This window comes from Chlorocebus sabaeus, chromosome 26, assembly GCF_047675955.1.
Source record: "Chlorocebus sabaeus isolate Y175 chromosome 26, mChlSab1.0.hap1, whole genome shotgun sequence".
Lineage (NCBI taxonomy): Eukaryota > Metazoa > Chordata > Mammalia > Primates > Cercopithecidae > Chlorocebus > Chlorocebus sabaeus.
In genome coordinates this window covers 16,778,391-16,795,486 of record NC_132929.1, presented here as the reverse complement: position 1 = coordinate 16,795,486, position 17,096 = coordinate 16,778,391, and the positions used below count along the sequence as shown (strand labels likewise).

General features: G+C 52.1%; 1 protein-coding gene and 1 pseudogene across 1 annotated transcript; one reads left to right on the top strand and one right to left on the bottom strand.

Annotated features, from left to right (window-relative positions):
- Nucleotides 1-995: 995 nt before the first annotated feature.
- CHAC1 (ChaC glutathione specific gamma-glutamylcyclotransferase 1) lies at nt 996-4,054 on the bottom strand. The gene is made up of 3 exons (XM_008016986.3): nt 3,691-4,054; nt 3,246-3,281; nt 996-2,129 (listed from the first exon to the last, which is right to left on the bottom strand). The coding sequence occupies exons 1-3, from the start codon at nt 4,045-4,047 to the stop codon at nt 1,728-1,730; spliced, it is 795 nt and encodes a 264-aa protein (XP_008015177.3). The 5' UTR covers nt 4,048-4,054; the 3' UTR covers nt 996-1,727.
- Nucleotides 4,055-4,234: 180 nt separating this feature from the next.
- Nucleotides 4,235-9,778, top strand: LOC140710447 (iron-sulfur cluster assembly 1 homolog, mitochondrial pseudogene; annotated as a pseudogene).
- The last annotated feature ends 7,318 nt before the right edge of the window (nt 9,779-17,096 follow it).

Sequence of the window (17,096 nt, the reverse complement as noted above, 5' to 3'; positions counted from 1 at the left end):
CCCGAGGTGACTGGGCAATGAGGAGGAGGCTGGGTTGGACTCTCAAGGCACTTTTTTTTTTTTTTAATTTCCTTTGTATTTTTTATAGAGATAGGGTCTCACTATGTTGTCCAGGCTGGTCTCGAATTCCTGGGCTCAAGTGATTCTCCCACCTTGGCCTCCCAAAGTGCTGGGATTACAGGCATGAGCCACCATGCCCAGCCCTTGACCTCAAGCTATTCTACTGCTAAAGCCTGTCATTTTGGCTCTGCCCCATTCTGCAAGTCCAGCGGTTGAGTAGCACTAAGAGGCCACTCCTGATGAGAAGCTCAGGACCAGGCTGAGATCCCGGAGCTGTGATCTGTCCCCAAGAGCTAGACAAGAACATCTGGGGACAGGCAGAGGGCAAACTTGGGGCCCACAGTCCAGTGTGGGTGAGCCGGGGCAGGGGATGGCAATGCAGAAGGCACAGACAAGGCCACATCCCAGAGGCAACAGTGAGCACTCAGACTCTGAGAGCAACAGAGACACCAGGTCCTCCAGGCTACAGGCCCCTGCCATCAGCCTTGCCTCAGAAGTTGTCATCACCCTACCCTAACCTATAGGCTCCTTTGGCAGGACCCCAGGGTTCTGGCCCAGCTGTTACGAAGAGGCAGCCGCTGGCCCTGCAGCTGGAGAAAGAGCTGGTCTGAGCTCCAAGCCTGCCAGCCTCCTTGGGCAGCTGGGCAGGATGAGACAGAGTCCAGGTCGGTGGCAAGGACACTGCTCACAGCACTGCCAAGTAGAGCATGAGCTGAATTCTGCACAACTCAGGGGGCACTATTTGCATGTGTAAGGTATGAACTGTACCCGTGAGAGTGATGTCACCTGCTAATTCTGCCTGCCCAGCTGCCCCTCCCTGGGAGAGAGGGAAGAAGAGGAAGAGGGAGCCCTTTCCCTTCTTAGGAGCCTTCCAGGGCATCACCACCTCGCTTGCCCCAAACCCCCACCTGAGAAAGAACCACATTCCAGCCCAGCACAGATAAAGAGATAGTTTTATGGATAACAGTATGGGACAGACTGGGAAGCTGTCAGGGCCAGTAGTGATGAGCTTCCCAGGAATAGACCAACACACAGGCAGGAGTGGCCCAGACAAGTAGATAGACAGACAGAGGGACAAGGAAACCACCAAATGAGTAAGAGGCCCAGGCCAGGCTCAGCAGCTGTGTCCAGGCATCAGCTCCAGCTCTGCCCTGGGGAACCAGTGGAGGAGAAGGGCTGGCCGGGGCCTCAGTCCTTGCAGAGCTCCTTCTCTTCATGCCCTACTATCCCTCGTCCAGCCTGCTGGGATCCTTGGCAGGTGGAATTCCCAGGGCTATGGATGGCTGGGCTGAGTGAGCAAAGGATCGAGCCTCTTGGAGACTCCCTGGGGAGGTGGAGGCCTGGGTGGTGTGGGGTTAGCAGCAGCACTTGGGGGAATCTGGTCAAGTTCCAGGATGGGGCCACTGCTCAGCAGGGCTCCCTGTGTCCAGGGCAGGTCCTCCGCCTGCCCACCACACCAACATGGTGCAATAAATAAAGTTTCAAGTAGTAAGTTTAAAGCAGGAGAGCTGGAGGCTGGCAGACTGGCAGGGGCTGAGAAAGAGAAGCCTCCAGCCACCCACCATGTCTGCTCAGCGGGCTCAAGCGGTCGCAAGTCTGTCTTGTGCACTGGAGTGGGGGTCTGGCCTTGATGTCCACATGGGCACTCCCCGCAGGGGCTCAGCCCCTCACACCAGCGCCAGAGCCTGCTCAGTGGGGCAGAAGCAGGGCAACATGGTGCCCACAGCGTCCACGATGGCTGCCAGGTGCTCATCCTGTGCCTGAGGCCCACAGAGCTGCATGAAGTCTGCCAGACGCAGCAAGTACTCAAGGTTGTGGCCGGAAAAGCCCCGGCAGGCCAGGATCTGCGTGGCGATGGCCTCTTCAGGAGCAGGGCCCAGGTAGCCAGGGTTCTGTGGGGTGGCCACATAGGCCAATGCCTTCAGTGGCTGGTCAGGAGCATCTTGGGGATAGAAGGTGACCTCCTTGGTATCGTAGCCACCAAGCACTGCCTCTCGCACATTTAGGTACTTCAGGGCTTCGCTTACCTGCTCCCCTTGCACTTGATATGCCACGCCCCAAGTGCAGCCCTGGGAAGAAATAAGGACACCCAAGGTCAGTTATGACAGCTCCTTGCTGCTCCCTCTCCTATGCTGGCATGCCACCCCCACCCAGGACTGTGCTCTATAAGGGAGGCTGTGGTAGGCTGATGAGCCATCTGGTGGCAGTCCTCAAGCCATTGTTCCCTCTTTCTTAAGAACAGTTGAAAGGCCAGGTGCGGTGGCTCATGTTTATAATCCCAACACTTTGGGAGGCCAAGGCAGGTGGATCACTTCAGGTCAGTTGGTCGAGGCCAGCCTGGCCAACATGGTGAAACCCCATCTCTACTAAAAATACAAAAATTAGCCAGGCATGGTGGTGCACACCTGTAATCCCAGCTACTTGGGAGGGTGAGGCAGTAGAATCATTTGAACCCGGGAGGTGGAGGTTGCAGTGACTTCAGACTGGGTGACAAGAGCAAGACTCTGTCTTAAAAAAAAAAAAAAAAGAAAAAAAAAAAGAAATAGTTGAGGCCAGATGCAGTAGCTTACGCCTGTAATCCCAGCACTTTGGGAGGCTGAGGTGGGCAGATCACTTGAGGTCAGGAGTTCCAGACCAGTCTGGCCAATATGGTGAAACTCCGTCTCTACTAAAAATACAAAAACTAGCTGAGTGTGGTGGTGCATGCCTGTAATCCCGGCTACTCAGGAGGCTAAAGTGGGAGAATCGTTTGAACCTGGAAGGCAGAGGTTGCAGTGAGCCAAGATCGCATCACTGCACTCCAGCCTGGGCAACAGAGCGAGACTCTGTCTCAAAAACAAACAGATAAACAAAACAAAACAACAACAACAAAAAACAGTTGACAAAGTGGTCTAGTACCAGGGAGACAGGATTCCTCCTCAAAGCGTGGTCCAGGATGCGGTGGTATCGCCTGCAAGCTGGTTAGGAATGCTGTGTCCCAGGACCCACTGTCATGCTACTGAACTAAGATCTGCATTCTGACAAGATCCTCATGTGATTCGGTGAGAAGCAGTGAGCTAGAACACGTTTCTACTCTGCCAGAGAAGCATCACACAGAGCTAGCCTGCAGCCAAGAGCCTATGAGCTCTATCTGCTGGTCCCCCTTCACCCTGGGCCAGGGTCCCCTTCATGATTCAGGCACTTACCTCATGATCTTCAAGGAGCGTCACCACACGGCCAGGCTAGGGAGGGAAGAAAGATTTTGAAACAGACAAGTTACAAATCAGCTCTGCCATCAGCAAGGAAACCTTTATCAATCCCGCTAGCCTGCGCCTCAGAGTGCCCTGCTCTGCACGCTCAGAGTCCCATTCATGCAGGGGAAGGTGGGGGAGTGATGCACGGATGTAGGAGAAACAGTAAGACAGATGTCAGTGGTCCCAACTGGTGATCAATACAGGGATCCACAGGTTCACAGACTCCAGCCATCACAGTGATGCACTGGACACATACATTTAAATAAGCCACAAACCCCAGACACAGGTTTACACATTTCTTTCTATTAGCCCAGAAAGCCCCGGACATTCCAGGGCACTGGCGCCCAGTATCCCGCCCCCAACCCCCTCACTCCCCTGGGCACGGATGGATGCTCACCATCTTGTCGCTGCCCCGATGGAAGGTGTCTCCCTGCCAGAAACGGCGGCTGTAACCGCGCACGAAGCCCACAAGGCTGTCGCTGTAGGCGAAATCGGGCCTCCATACCAGGGAGCCGTACCCGAAAATCCACAGAGCTTGAGGGTCGCCGTCGTTTCGGGGGAACTGAGCGGACGGTGTAGGGGACTGCGAGGCGGGCGGGGTGTTCGAGGCTGCAGACTCCTGCTTCATGGTGCCGGGCACAGGGATAGGCCCAGGCGGCCTCCGGGGCTGGTCTCCGGCGTGGGCACGGAAAGACCGACGGACGCACACACCTGGCCTGGCACTGCTTGGTCGCTCCAGCTGAGCGCCCCCCATGGAGGCGCCCTTTAAACCCTCTTGCCGGGAGACCACGCCCACCACGGCCAGCTGCCGCGGTGATTGGGGCGGGGCAAATCCCCTTTTGGCCAATCAACTTCGGATTGTGCTTCTCACTTAACCCCGCCCCAGGCCCAGCGCGCCCGCTGATTGGTTCGGCTCCACCTCTGTGGCAAACCTGGCAGGAGTGATGCAACGGCAGGGGAGGTTTCTCTAGCGCCGGCATGCAGCAAGGGCGCCTCGGATTGCGTCAGGCGGCGGGTAGGGGGAACCCACCGGGCACAGGGCGGGCACCGGGAGTCTCCCCAGCCGCCCCCTCATGGCCTGGGCCCCTTGGAGGTACGGCGAGCGAGTCCCAGGCGGTGTCTGACCAGCCTTGCCGCTCGTGCACCTGGCCGAGTCCCTGCCAATCTAGGTGGCACAGACTCAGTCCCAAGTCGAGTCCAGGGCACGTCCAGAAGGAGCGCTCTGGGCGTCGTAAAATTCCGTCTCTGGGGCCCCTCCTGAGATCATGCACTGCGGGAAAGCTGTCGGAGGCACCGTCCGCATTCCACTCAGGTGCCTCACGCCGTTGGCCAGTGTGAGCAAACGGAGAAACTGGGTCGCGGGGGGCGGCAGGGGGTTCTGCAGAGACTGCGGGACTGAGTTAGGTAGGCCAGGCGCCTGAAACTACAGACCTCACATGAGGGCTATGCCCCTGACCAGGCGTGGGACCCCTTGAGCCCAGGTAGGCTCGAGGAAGAGCCTGTTAGAGCGCTTGGATCGGCCGGCAGTCACTTGGGCTATAAAGGGTATAAAGATGCAAAAGCCAGGCTAGTCTTGCCCCCAAGGCGATGGGTTTAGTTCTTCCTGGACGTGAGATTTTGCAGCAATGATTAATCCTTAGGCACAAGGTCCCAGGAGCAGCGGGCAAGGAGGGCCCAGTGAGGTCCCCACAAGGCTATGGCCAGCTACTGGTCTTCGCCCTTGGCTTCTAGCCTCCCAGCCGAGTCCACAGGCCGACTGGGGTTGACCCCCTAAACAGCAGCAAGGGACTGCCCTCTGGGGGTGTCGCTGACTGTAAAAGGGAAACAGAGGCAGCTGAAGGCCTTCTCTCCGAACTGGCCAGGAGATGGCTGGCAGGAGAAATGTGCAACATGGCTTCTCATTCGATTCTAATTCAATATTTAAACTAAACGTGATCTGCACACTTCACATATTCATTCCCAAGGTGTCGCAGACGTAAGTGGGAAAGTTGCACAGCAGTGTGTGTAGTACGAAGCTATTTCTTTAAAACAAAAAGTATTCGTGTAAGAAATAATCTGGAAGAATATATCTAAACTGTTAGAGGCTGGCACCAGAGGAGGACTTTCAGTATCAAACTTAAACATTAATGAAAAAGTCTGGATTTTTTTTTTCCTTTGAGATGGAGTCTCACTCTGTTGCCCAGGCTGGAGTGCAGTGGCCCAATCTCAGCTCACTGCAAGCTCTGCCTCTCCGGTTCACACCATTCTCCTGCCTCAGCCTCCCGAGTAGCTAGGACTACAGGGGTCCACCAACATGCCCAGCTAAGTTTTTGTATTTTTAGTAAAGATGGGGTTTCACTGTGTTACCCAGGATGGTCTCGATCTCCTGACCTCGTGATCGGATTACAGGTGTGAGCCACCGCGCCCTGCCAAAAGTCTGGATTTTTACAAGGAGCATGAATTACTTTTCCAACCAGGAAAATATATATATATATATATATATATATAGGCACATGGTCCTTTCTGGTTATTCCTTTTTTTTTCACTTTCTCTCCATTCCCCACATTCACTCTCCCTCTTCTCTTCTATCCTGTCCCCTTTAGTTCATGTGAGCACCTCCTTTGTTGGTAGCTTCTTAGAAGAATGTCCTCGTCTCCATTCACCAGCTATGTGTTGTAGGCCGGGAAGTGGGAAACTGGTATCCACACATTGTTGAAGTATCTTTCACAAACAACCCTTTGAGAAAGCAGCTTGGTGATACAAATCAAGAATCATAAAATATCCCTGCCCTTTGACCCAATACTCCTTCAGGAAATTATTCAAAATACGGGAACAGCCATATGCCTGAATATTTTCAATGCATTGTTACTTTTTTTTTTTTTTTTTTTTTTGAGGCAGAGTCTCCCTCTGTTGCCCAGGCTGGAGTGCAGTGGCACAATCTCAGCTCACTGCAACCTCCGCTTCCCAGGTGGCGATTCTCCTGCCTCAGCCTCCTGAGTAGCTGGGACTACAGGCACCTGCCACCACGCCCGGGTAATTTTTGTATTTTTAGTAGACACGGGGTTTCGCCATATTGGCCAGGCTGATCTCAAACTCCTGGCTGTGATCTGCCCACCTCGGCCTCCCAAAGTGCTGGGATTACAGACGTGAGCCACCACTCCCAGCCATTACTTACTATAGCAAAAACAAAAGAAAAAAACTACTTAAATATCCAAAATTAGCTAAATTTTTAAGGAAATTATGTCAATTTAGCATTCATATGACGGAAAAATGCACATGCATGCACACACACACACACACACAGAAAACAACCTAAATACCCAGCAATAATTAGTTGCATAAATATGATATAGTCCATTGAATTTGTGCAGACATTAAAAACAATTATGTATGTCAGGCCGGGTGCAGTGGCTCACGCCTATAATCTTAACACTGTGGGAGGCCAAGGTGGGCAGACTGCCTGAGCTCAGGAGTTCGAGACCAGCCTGGGCAACATGGTGAAACCCTGTCCCTACTAAAAATACAAAAAAAATTAGCCAGGCACGGTGGCGGGTGCCTGAAATCCCAGTTACTTGGGAGGCTGAGGCAGGAGAATTGCTTCAACCCAGGAGGCGGAGGTTGCAGTGAGCCAAGATTGCACCATTGCAGTCCAGCCTGGGCAACCTGGGCAACAGAGCAAGACTTCGTCTCGGGAAAAAAACAAACAATGTAGTAAAAATGTGTATGATTGCATATTAAGGCAAAAATGCAAAATATAAATTTTCATATGTACTATTGTTAAAAACAGTAACAATAAAGATAGGGAGGCAGCAAATACCAGTGTGTTGGGATTGTGAGCAGTTCTCTCCTTTGTTTTCCAAGTTTTATGGAAAGTAATGTTTAAATAATAATAAGTTAATTTTTGCTGGGCGTGGTGGTTCACACCTATAATCCCAGCACTTTGGGAGGCCAAGCAGGAAGATTGCTTGAGCTGAGGAGTTTGAGACCAACCTGGAAAACATAATGAAACCTCATCTCTACAAAAAATTTTTAAAAATTAGCCCGGCTTAGCGACATGCACCTGTGGTCCCAGCTGCTCAGGAGGCTGAGGCAGGAGGGCTGCTTGAGCCCAGGAGGTCAAGGCTGCAGTGAGCTGTGATTGTGCCACTGCTTTCCAACCTGGGCAACAGAGCAAGATCCTGTCTATAAAAAAAAAAAGTTACTTTTATAGAGTCATTAGTGGTTTTCTGGTGGGGGAGGGATGGATAGCATACCTGAAACATTTAGGGAACATTCTCATGATGCCCGTTCTCAGACCTCCTCCCACCCTGACCAAAGTCCCAGTGTTTCATAACTCATTTGGCAATGTCTTCAATAACCTGATCTTGCTCCTGGCAGAGTCAGACATTCCCTCCTCTATGTTCCCACAACACTTTACGCCACTGCAGTTCACTGATCTGCCCCTTCCAACTTGTGCTTACAACAGAAACACTCATTTATTACGTGCATACCATGTGCCAGGCAATTGCTAAACGCCTTTACATCATCCATTCTAATTACATGTTTCTTCACTACTTTGTGAGGTAAATATCATTTCACAGATGAGCATGCAGGAAAGCTAGGTAAGCCCTGTTGGTGACGTAACAGAAAGTAGTGGAGCCTGGGTCTGAAGGCAGCTGGGCCAGCTCCAGAGCCTCCTGGCTGGGAATCATTTGTGTCCTGCCTGTCACTCACCTGAGCGCTTCCTGAGAGCATGGTTCATCGCTGAAGGCCCAAGAGAACCAACACAAGTCAGGCACGCGGAAGATTCTCCACAAATACAGGTAGAATAAGTGAGGCTGTTGCTTGGAAAAGGCCAGGGCTATATCCCATGTCCCACATAACACAAGTTCAACCTCGACCCTCAAAATAGGAATCTCCACAGAAGTTGGCCCAGGGGATCTGCAACACCTTCCTGGGAACACGTCTTGGCTGTCCCTATTCCTTGCTCATTCTTGCCAACAACATCTGTCTCTTTTCCTCTCAGCGGGACACTCCCAGGCAGCAAACCACTCGCTTAGCTGGTTCCTCTCTGTAACTTCAACAGCAAACCCTTCCCGTCTTTCCTTCTAACGCCCCCCAGGAGGGGGCTGCTGATGTCATGCCCACAGAGGTGCCAGCTCATGAGAGGCTATGGGCCCAGGCATCACCTCCACTTTGCAGAGTGGCACGTGATGTGCACGTGATGTGCACGTGGTGGTTTCCTTTTTTAGATATTTCCCAAATTAACTGTTTCCTTATTGTTCCCCTCTGGGTGGCTACCTCTCATCTCCTGAGGATCTGTTCCTTCTCTCTTCTCTTACCAGAGATTGGCATCACCTCCTGGTGTTAGTCAGCATGTTTATCTGAAACAAGGGAAGGCTGTTTTAGGAGCTAGGGAATGATGCTAATTTATCCGCTAAAGGATGAAGTTGCCTTATAATGCTACTGATTCCTGAAGGATGAAAAACTTTCCCAGAGGCCTGAGTGCACCGTGTGCCAGAACTGGTGGCATCAATGGGCCTGCTATGTCCAAAGAAGAGGCTGAGGCCGCCAAGCTCAGGCCTGAAGCACCTGGGTACCTGGATGACAAAGATGTTGGCTTCCTTAGTCCGGAGGACTGTCCGGGCTGTGAGCAACAGGAAGCTGCAGCCCACGAGGGCCACCCGCAGTCTGACACCTTCCGCAGTAAACAAGATAAAATAACTTCAAGATAAGCCTGAGCATTAGGTGTAAAAGTTGGTGTCTGAACCAGGGCCTGTAATGACCTTTCTTATATTCTAGAATAAACGAAGACAAAGGAGATTTCAATGAAGAAGTTATTCAAGATGGAGTCAGAGTGTTAATCAAAAAGAAAGCACAACTAACACTTTTAGGAACAGAAATAGTCTATGCTGAAGACAAATTATCCAGTGAGTTTGTGTTCAATAACCCAAACATCAAAAGAACATGTGGCCATGGAGAAAGCTTTACTATTTGAAATCTCAGGACGCCTCTGACCATAAACTCCAAGAAAGCTCTTGGAAGCCCTGGGACTCACAAATAATTCATATGACTGTCACATGCTTAATGTGTGCCTGCCTCGTGAGGAAAATATAATTGATGCATTTTGGAAATGTATTAGATTCCAGAAGAAATGATATTTGTAGTCTCTGTAAGGGACAGAAAATGAGAAGTCATCACTCTCTTTGGATCATTTGACTCTCTTGCATCCTTTGTTTTGAACCAGTTTCATTAAAGTTGTCTTCCTGGGCCCCTGTTTCTCCATATCCTGAGCAGTGTGCACTCATCAGGTCTCTGCTGGATGGCCTGAACATGCACCTCCCTCGGCATTTCTCCCAACCAGACTGGGGACTCCTACAATTCAGAGACAGGACGTCCTGACTGCTGGTAGTAACATGGTGGTGCATTGTTTTTCCACCCAAACTTAGCATAGCCTGTTTACATTTTTATCAAAACTTGCTTTTTGTTGTTGTTTTTTCTTTTTTATAAAAAATGTCATTGTCAGATGCCTCATTGCGTACCCTTTAATAGTACCGGGCAAAGATTTCCTTGAACTATAATACAGAATACTTCTGAGTGATGGTATCAAAAGGCGAGAAAGACTTCATCTATCTGTTTTTTAATTCATTTCTTTGGCCACCCTATATGTCTGCTCAAAGAAGGGATCTCAAGCTGACTTTCAGTTGAGGGGTCTCTTAAAAGCCATCTAGCCCACCTCCCTCAATTCTGTACACAAGGAAGCAAAACCCCAGGGAAGCCAAAGGGCTCCTGTCTGCCCCTACTCCACAGGCATGGGGAGAGCGGGAACTCTACCCCCATCTCCCCTTCCTTGTAGATGACACATGTGCTCTGCCCTCCAAGGCAATTAGTGAAGGCAAATGGTCTGGCTTGTCTGGTCAACATTTTGATATAATCTCTTTATAATTTTATGGAGATCAGCTGGGCGCGGTGGCTCACACCTGTCATCCCAGCACTTTGGGAGGCCAAGGCAGGTGGATCACTTGAGGCCAGGAGTTTGAGACTAGCCTGGCCAACATGGTGAAACCCTGTCTCTACTAAAAATACAAAAAAACAAAAATTAGCTAGGTGTGGTGGCGCACACCTGTAATCCCAGCTACTGAAGAGGCTGAGGCACAAGAATTGCTTGAACCCGGGAGGTGCAGACTGCAATGAGCTGAGATCACTCTACTGCACTCCAGCCTGGACAACAGAGTGAGACTCCATCTCAAACTAAATAAATAAATAATATATATATACACACATATCTATACACACATACACACACACGCACGCACACACATACGTATATATACATACATATACATATAAGTAAAATTTTATGGAGATCATATATTTTTATTTTATTTTGAATAGGAAAAATATTTTAAAACACTTTTATGTGAATTACCTTCTTGTTTCTTTAACCTTTGAAACAATGGTTTGTAGCAGAGAAGACACTGTAGCAACCTAGAATTATGCTTTTGGAATGTGGTCCTAATTGTGAAAGAGAACATGGGGCCTTTCCTTAAAACCCACTATGCATACACTTTCCGCGTGCTTTTTTGAAAGCTGGTTCTCATGGATTCAAGTAGCTGAGTTCATTATGTTTGTTTCACCTACTAAAGTAGCTGGCACAAAAATGCACCGAAACCGCTGGGTGTGGTGGCTCACGCCTGTAATCTCAGCACTTTGGGAGGCCGAGGCAGGCCGATCACTGAGGTCAGGAGTTTGAGACCAGCCTGGCCAATATGTTGAAATCCTGTCTCTACTAAAAATACAAAAGTTAGCTGGGCATGGTGGCAGGCACCTGTAATCCCAGCTAGCTACTCAGGAGGGCTAGGCAGGAGAATCACTTGAACCTGGGAGGCGGAAGTTGCAGTGAGCCGAGATCGTGCCATTGCACTCCAGCCTGGGCAGCAGAGTGAAACTCCATCTCAAAAAAAAAAAAAAAAAAAAGAGAGAGAGAAAAAAAATGCACCAAAACCTAGAGCAGCAGTTTTATGTAAACTTTCATGAGTTTGCATCATTGATATAATTATTGAGCCACTTATAATGTGGGCAAAACTGTATGTATGTAGAGATTCAGTTGTCAGTTTTTAAAATGTGGCCTCTCTGTGATCATAACAAAAAAAAAAAAAGAAGAAGAAAGGAAAAGCCTTCCCAGACACTGCTTCTAAGTTCAGCTTGCTCATATTTGAGCTCAATTCCACCATGTCCCAGCTGAGTGACGCTAGGCATGGTGTCTTTAGTTCTTGGTTTTCTCAACTGTAAAGAGGGAATAAGTAACAGCATTGACCTTGCAGGGCCTGAAAAGGATTGAAAGAAATAATACCGTAGGCAGTACCTGTCACACAGAAACACTCAACAAATGTTGACTTCTTATTGTCTTTACTTCAATTTCACTTTCCATTTCATCCAGGGCAGAGCCATAGTGAACCTCTCATTCTGAAATAGCGCAGAAGAACGAAGTGGGTCAGGAGGAAGTGATCAAGGTAAGCATTTTAGGATCAGTAGAGGACATCTCCAGCTATCTCACTCTCCATCCTTGCCATGCAATTCACAGACTGTTCTGGCAAGTAGGGTGCCAAAGGAATGTGGGGTGTTTTTTTTTTTGAGACAGGGTCTCGCTGTGTCATCCAGGAAAGTGAAGTGTCTCAATCTCAGCTCACTGCAACCTCGACCTCCCAGGCTCAAGTGATTCTCCCATCTCAGCCTCCTGAGTAGCTGGGACTACAGGCACCTGCCACTGTCCAGCTAATTTTTTGTTGTTGTTGTTGTTTTGTCATGTTTCCCAGGCTGGTCTCAAACTCCTGAGTTCAAGCGATCCGTCCACCTTGGCCTCCCAAAGTGATGGGATTACAGGTGTGAGCCACTGCACTGGCCGTGTTTTTTGTTTGTTCGAGACAGGGTCTCACTCTGTCCTCCAGGGCGGAGAGTAGTGGCATGATCATGGCTCACTGGGCCTTGACCTCCTGGGTTCAACTGATCCTCCCACTTCAGCCTCCCAAGTGGCTGAGACCTGCAGGTATGCACCACCATGCCCAGCTAATTTTTTTGTTTGTTTTTGAGACAGGATCTAGCTCTGTCACCCAGGCTGGAGTGCAATGGCATAATCTCAGCTCACTGCAGCCTCTACCACCCAGGCTCAAGCACTCCTCTCACCTCAGCCTACCGAGTAGCTGGGACTACAGGTGCATCCCACAATACCCAGCTAATTGTTTTGCATTTTTGTAGAGACAGGGTCTCCCCATGTTACTCAGGCTGGTCTTGAACTCCTGGGCTCAAGCGATCCATCTGCCTTGGCCTCCCAAAGTGCTGGGATTATAGGTGTGAGCCATCGTGCCCAGCCAAGGCATGGTTCTAAAAGACAGAGTGGGTAATGGTCTCACCCAAGCACACTATTAGCAGAACAAACATCCTATTGACAGAACAAACAGTTGCTTGAGCCAAGAGAGATTTTCTGTGTATGCATGGAGTGAAGGTGCTAAAATAAATAAATTAGTAAATAATCCAGCATCTATGAGGAACCATAACCTCCCATGGACCTCTGAAAGGTAAGTGTGTCCGCAGGTCTTCAGGTCTTGTGCAAAGAGGACCTAGGTCCCACCGACATTCTGGCCAAAGGAGGGGCAGATGAAGTAGAGGATCCCTACATACAGTCCACCTCAGAAGAGGGAGAGACAGTCCCAGGCAGCTGTTCTGCAGGGTGTGCCAACCAAACCCATGGCCGAGGGGGGAAGGCTGCTTGGCCCTTGGTCCACGAAAGCAGGGACTGTAGAGATTCACTCATATCCTGGCAAAAGGATGCCTGGGATAGTGGAAAAACCTGGCTTCCTGCCCATTTTCTAGCCTCCAAGGAGGTGGAGAGGTCCGGCTGACCGGGCACCTGTGGGGTGGCTGGTGTTCCAGTTATCCAGAACTCAGTCCTCATCTACCTGGAAGGAAAGAAGCTGGGGTTCCAATAGAGGACTGGTGGGTGGTGCTCCCAATTCCAAGGAGAGAGAAAAGTACAATTTGTGGGGACAGGAAGCAACCAGCTGCAGGGCTGAGGAGAAGCTGTAGTGTGGAGCATTTCAGTGGGGTGCCAGGGCTGCAAAGATCCACAGGGTTGGGGTGAGCCTCAGATCTCATGGAAATGCTGTGGTGTGGTGGGACCTGGCTCTAGAAGAGAAGCCTCAGAAAACCGGCCATGTGGAGAAGTCAGGGTGCTCACAAGGGGCCTGGCTGGTGCTGTAGATTCTGTGGCCCACAGGGAGCCAAGGCAGTGAAGCCCTTTCAATGAAGGAGAGCAGCTGGGATTCCTTCTTCCCCAGGGCCCACTGCTAATAGAATGGAGAATGTCCAGGACCTTTCAGATCTCTTCTACCAGAGACAGAAGAGGAAGCGCTGAGGAAGGGAGTTGCTGGTAGAGGAGTGAAACTGAACAGACTGGGCTTAGTACCATGGGCCTTGCCCCAACACCTGCCACTGTGGGAAAGGGACAGCAATCCTCCAACAAGTCAAATGGCCAGTGCCGATGTGCAAAACCCCAAGCCCCACCAGGAGGAGGGTCACTAGAGACAGATAGGCTAGCCATGCCTGGCAGGGCTGTGGCTCTGCCCTACAGGGAGTGCCATGACACAGGGCGCTTCTGGGCCAGAGCCGACCTGTTGCCAAATCCGGATTCCTGTGATGCTAGTTACCATCATGAGGGTCTGGCTGTAGACTCACTTGGATTCTTGGGCCCTGTGCCCTGGCCTCAGAGAAACTTTGTGGATGAAGTAAGTAAGTTGAGCCCACTCTTGACCAGAGTGTTAAGGGGTACCATGTCCCAGAGGCCAGGGAAAGGTGGCAAAAAGTCACTTGTGGCAGATCTCCAAAGGGAAGGTGACTCTTGAGGACCTGGGGGTCCTGCTGTCCCTTCCCACAGCAAGGGCCTCCCTTCTACCCCTACCTACATCAGAGGAGGTTGACCTAGATTAGTGATGCTCCTGGAAGGCAGGGGCACACGGAAGTGATGGTGACAGAAACCTGTGATCTCAGCTGCTTTACTTGGTCCTAGGGCTACTGCTGGTGTCACAGTAGGTAGACAGGCATGAGCAGCACAGGAAAGGACGCTCGACCCCCACCAGGAATCTCAGGTAACCATCAGGTGATGGTCAGGTGGCTGTTACCCTGTCTCTCTAAAATAACAATTGTTGCAGCCCGCACCAGGGAAAGGCAGTCTCTCAATAGAGAGAAATACCTGAAACTGATCAGCAGCTTCCCGATAAGATCTCAGGAGTAGGGCAAGTGGGTTCAAGCGAGTACACTAGGAGGCAAAATGGCGGAGCTCAACTGGTATCTGACCTTCCTCTAAGAATGCTCGAGTAGTGAGGGAAAAATGCCTCAAGTGAGCATGTGCACAATCCAGTAAGCACACTGCACACGCGACCCCTCCCAAGAGCTGGCAGGCCTCGGGCACGTGGACCGCCCATCCTCAGGGAAGAGTCAGGGAGAGGAGATGCAAGGCTCCGGAAGCACGCCAACATAGAAAACCCCAAGTCAGAGGTCAAACGCGCACTTGAATCTCTCAAGTCGCCCACTTGACCCTCTTCCAAGTGTACTTTACTTCCTTTTGTTCCTGCTCTAATACTCTGTAATACACTTTCACTCCCGCTCTAAAATTTGCCTCAGTCTCTCCTTCTGCCTTATGCCCGTCGGTGCAATTCTTTCTTCTGAGGAGGCAAGAACTGAGGTTGCTGTAGACCCCCATGGACTGGCCACTGCTAACACTGGGACTATCCTGCCAGACCCCAACCTCCCTAGGTCCCACCCTGCTGATGAGGGCCGGGGCAGGGGGAGCTCAGAAAGTGGCTCACTTAGAGATGCTTGAGGAGGATGAACTTACCAGCAGAGGTTGCAACACTGCTCCCAAATGCTTCCATACATCCTCATTTCAATCCCCTAGCAACGCCTAACAGGCATTACCCGCAGAGGTTAAGGATAAGCAGCTAGATGGTTAGCGGCCCTGGGCAGACAGCAAGTCCTGCTTCCAGTGCTAATCAGTGCTGAAGGAATGAAGTAGATGGACTTGTCCCAGAGCACCAGGTAATGAGGGGTGGCGCTGGAAGGGAGCTCCAGCCCCATAACCCAAACCGGTGACCGGCCCTGCTCGACGCCATTCCCTTCCCTTGAGGATGTCTCTGGACCAGGATGGCTGGAGGCCTGTGGGGTTGCGAGGGGGGCTGGCTGCTGCGACGGCGGGGCCAGGGGAAAGGGCTTGCTCCCCTGGACACTGTGAGAATATTTGGGGAAAAGCCCGGCACTGGGTTCTCCCGAGGTTACCCGTTCAGCTTAGGGGCTCGGAGCCCGGAGCCCGGAGGGAGCTCGGGCGTCTGGCCGTCCCCTGCCGCCTTAGTCTCATCGGCCCCGGACGGAGAAGGGGGGCCCCAGAGAGCCTCCCGGGGTCGACGGCCCCTCCCGCCCGCAGCCCCGACGGGCGCGCAGCGCCCTCTAGTGCCGGGAAGCAGCGCCCTCGCGGTCCCGCCCGCCTGCCCGCCTGCCGGCCCGCGGCTCCGCTTCCCGCGGCCGCGGCCCGGCGCGGGCTCCCAGGCCCGGGCGAGACTGGGGAGGCAGGAGGCGGAGCCGAGCGGGCGGGGGAACCTCCGAGAAGCTCGCGGCCTTCGGCGGCTTCCCGGCCCGGGAAGTGAGCCGGGTCGGCTGCCGCAAACAGGAAGTCGGGCTGTAACAAAGAGCGCGGGGGGCGGGGAGCCGCGGGAGCTGCGGGGCGCGGCGGCGGCAGGTGGAGGGCTGACCCAGGCGGCCAGGCGCACCTGCCCCTTCCGCCGCCGCGCGGGGCTCGGGGTGCCCTAGGCGCGAGGGACGGCGCAGCCGCCCAGGGAAGGCCACTGGAACCTCACAGGCGCATCCCCGCCCGAGGAAGGGACAGTCACAGTTCCCCCAGTGAATCACTTCCACCCCTTTCCCGGAATGCAGCAGGCCATGTGGGGCGGAGGGCTGGGGCTGCTGATCCTGTGGACCCACGGGGAGAGGCTGGGAGAGCTGCGGCGAGGGGACCTACGGAGAGCTCTGTGGGTCCTAGTCAAGAGATGGGAGCATCCACACCACCTTGGTTTAGTCTGGTGGCCTTTTCTAGCCTGGGATGGGGGAGGTGGGAGCCACTATCCTTTTTTCCCTACCTCCTGACCAGGCTGACCCTGGCCGTGAGGTCGGAGAGGGGACCCTGGCTGAGCAAGCAGAATAAAGTCATTTCTCCCTCTGCACAACCCCTCCCTGACTCTATCAGCCGGGGGCCCTGGAAAAGCAGCTGTCCTCAGGTCACCGTGGGGTCAAATTGATTCTCCAGGCAGGGCACTGGCTCCAGGCTGTTAAGGAACTACTAAACTCTGAATTCCCTGGTGAAATACCCATGCAAATTAAAGGTGGGCATTTGCTAACCTGTGGAAGGCACTTCACAAGTGAGTCTAGAACTATTATCTGGCCTCCTTTCTGCCAAGCCTAGGAGATCTCCTGTATCCCAGGACACTCAAGTGATCAGGAAAGTCTTGGGTGCCTCACCTATCAGAAGGGGCTGGACTCTCAGGAAATCCTGGGGAGAAGGGGCTTCCTCCGCCGAGGCCTGTTTACACCCCAAGTGCCTGCCCAGCTTCTGGCATGTTGTTGAAGCTGGAGCCTGGCATGAGCTGCAGGTCGGAGCTGCGCAGACCAAGTTCCCCACGGGTCCCCACTTTCCCCAGAAAGCCAGCTTTTTTGGTGGGCTCTCCAGCTCCCCATCTAGCCCATCAGAGCAGCTGTGAGCTTTGCCAGTCAACTCTTCTCCGGGGCTCTTCTCTGCGAGTCTGG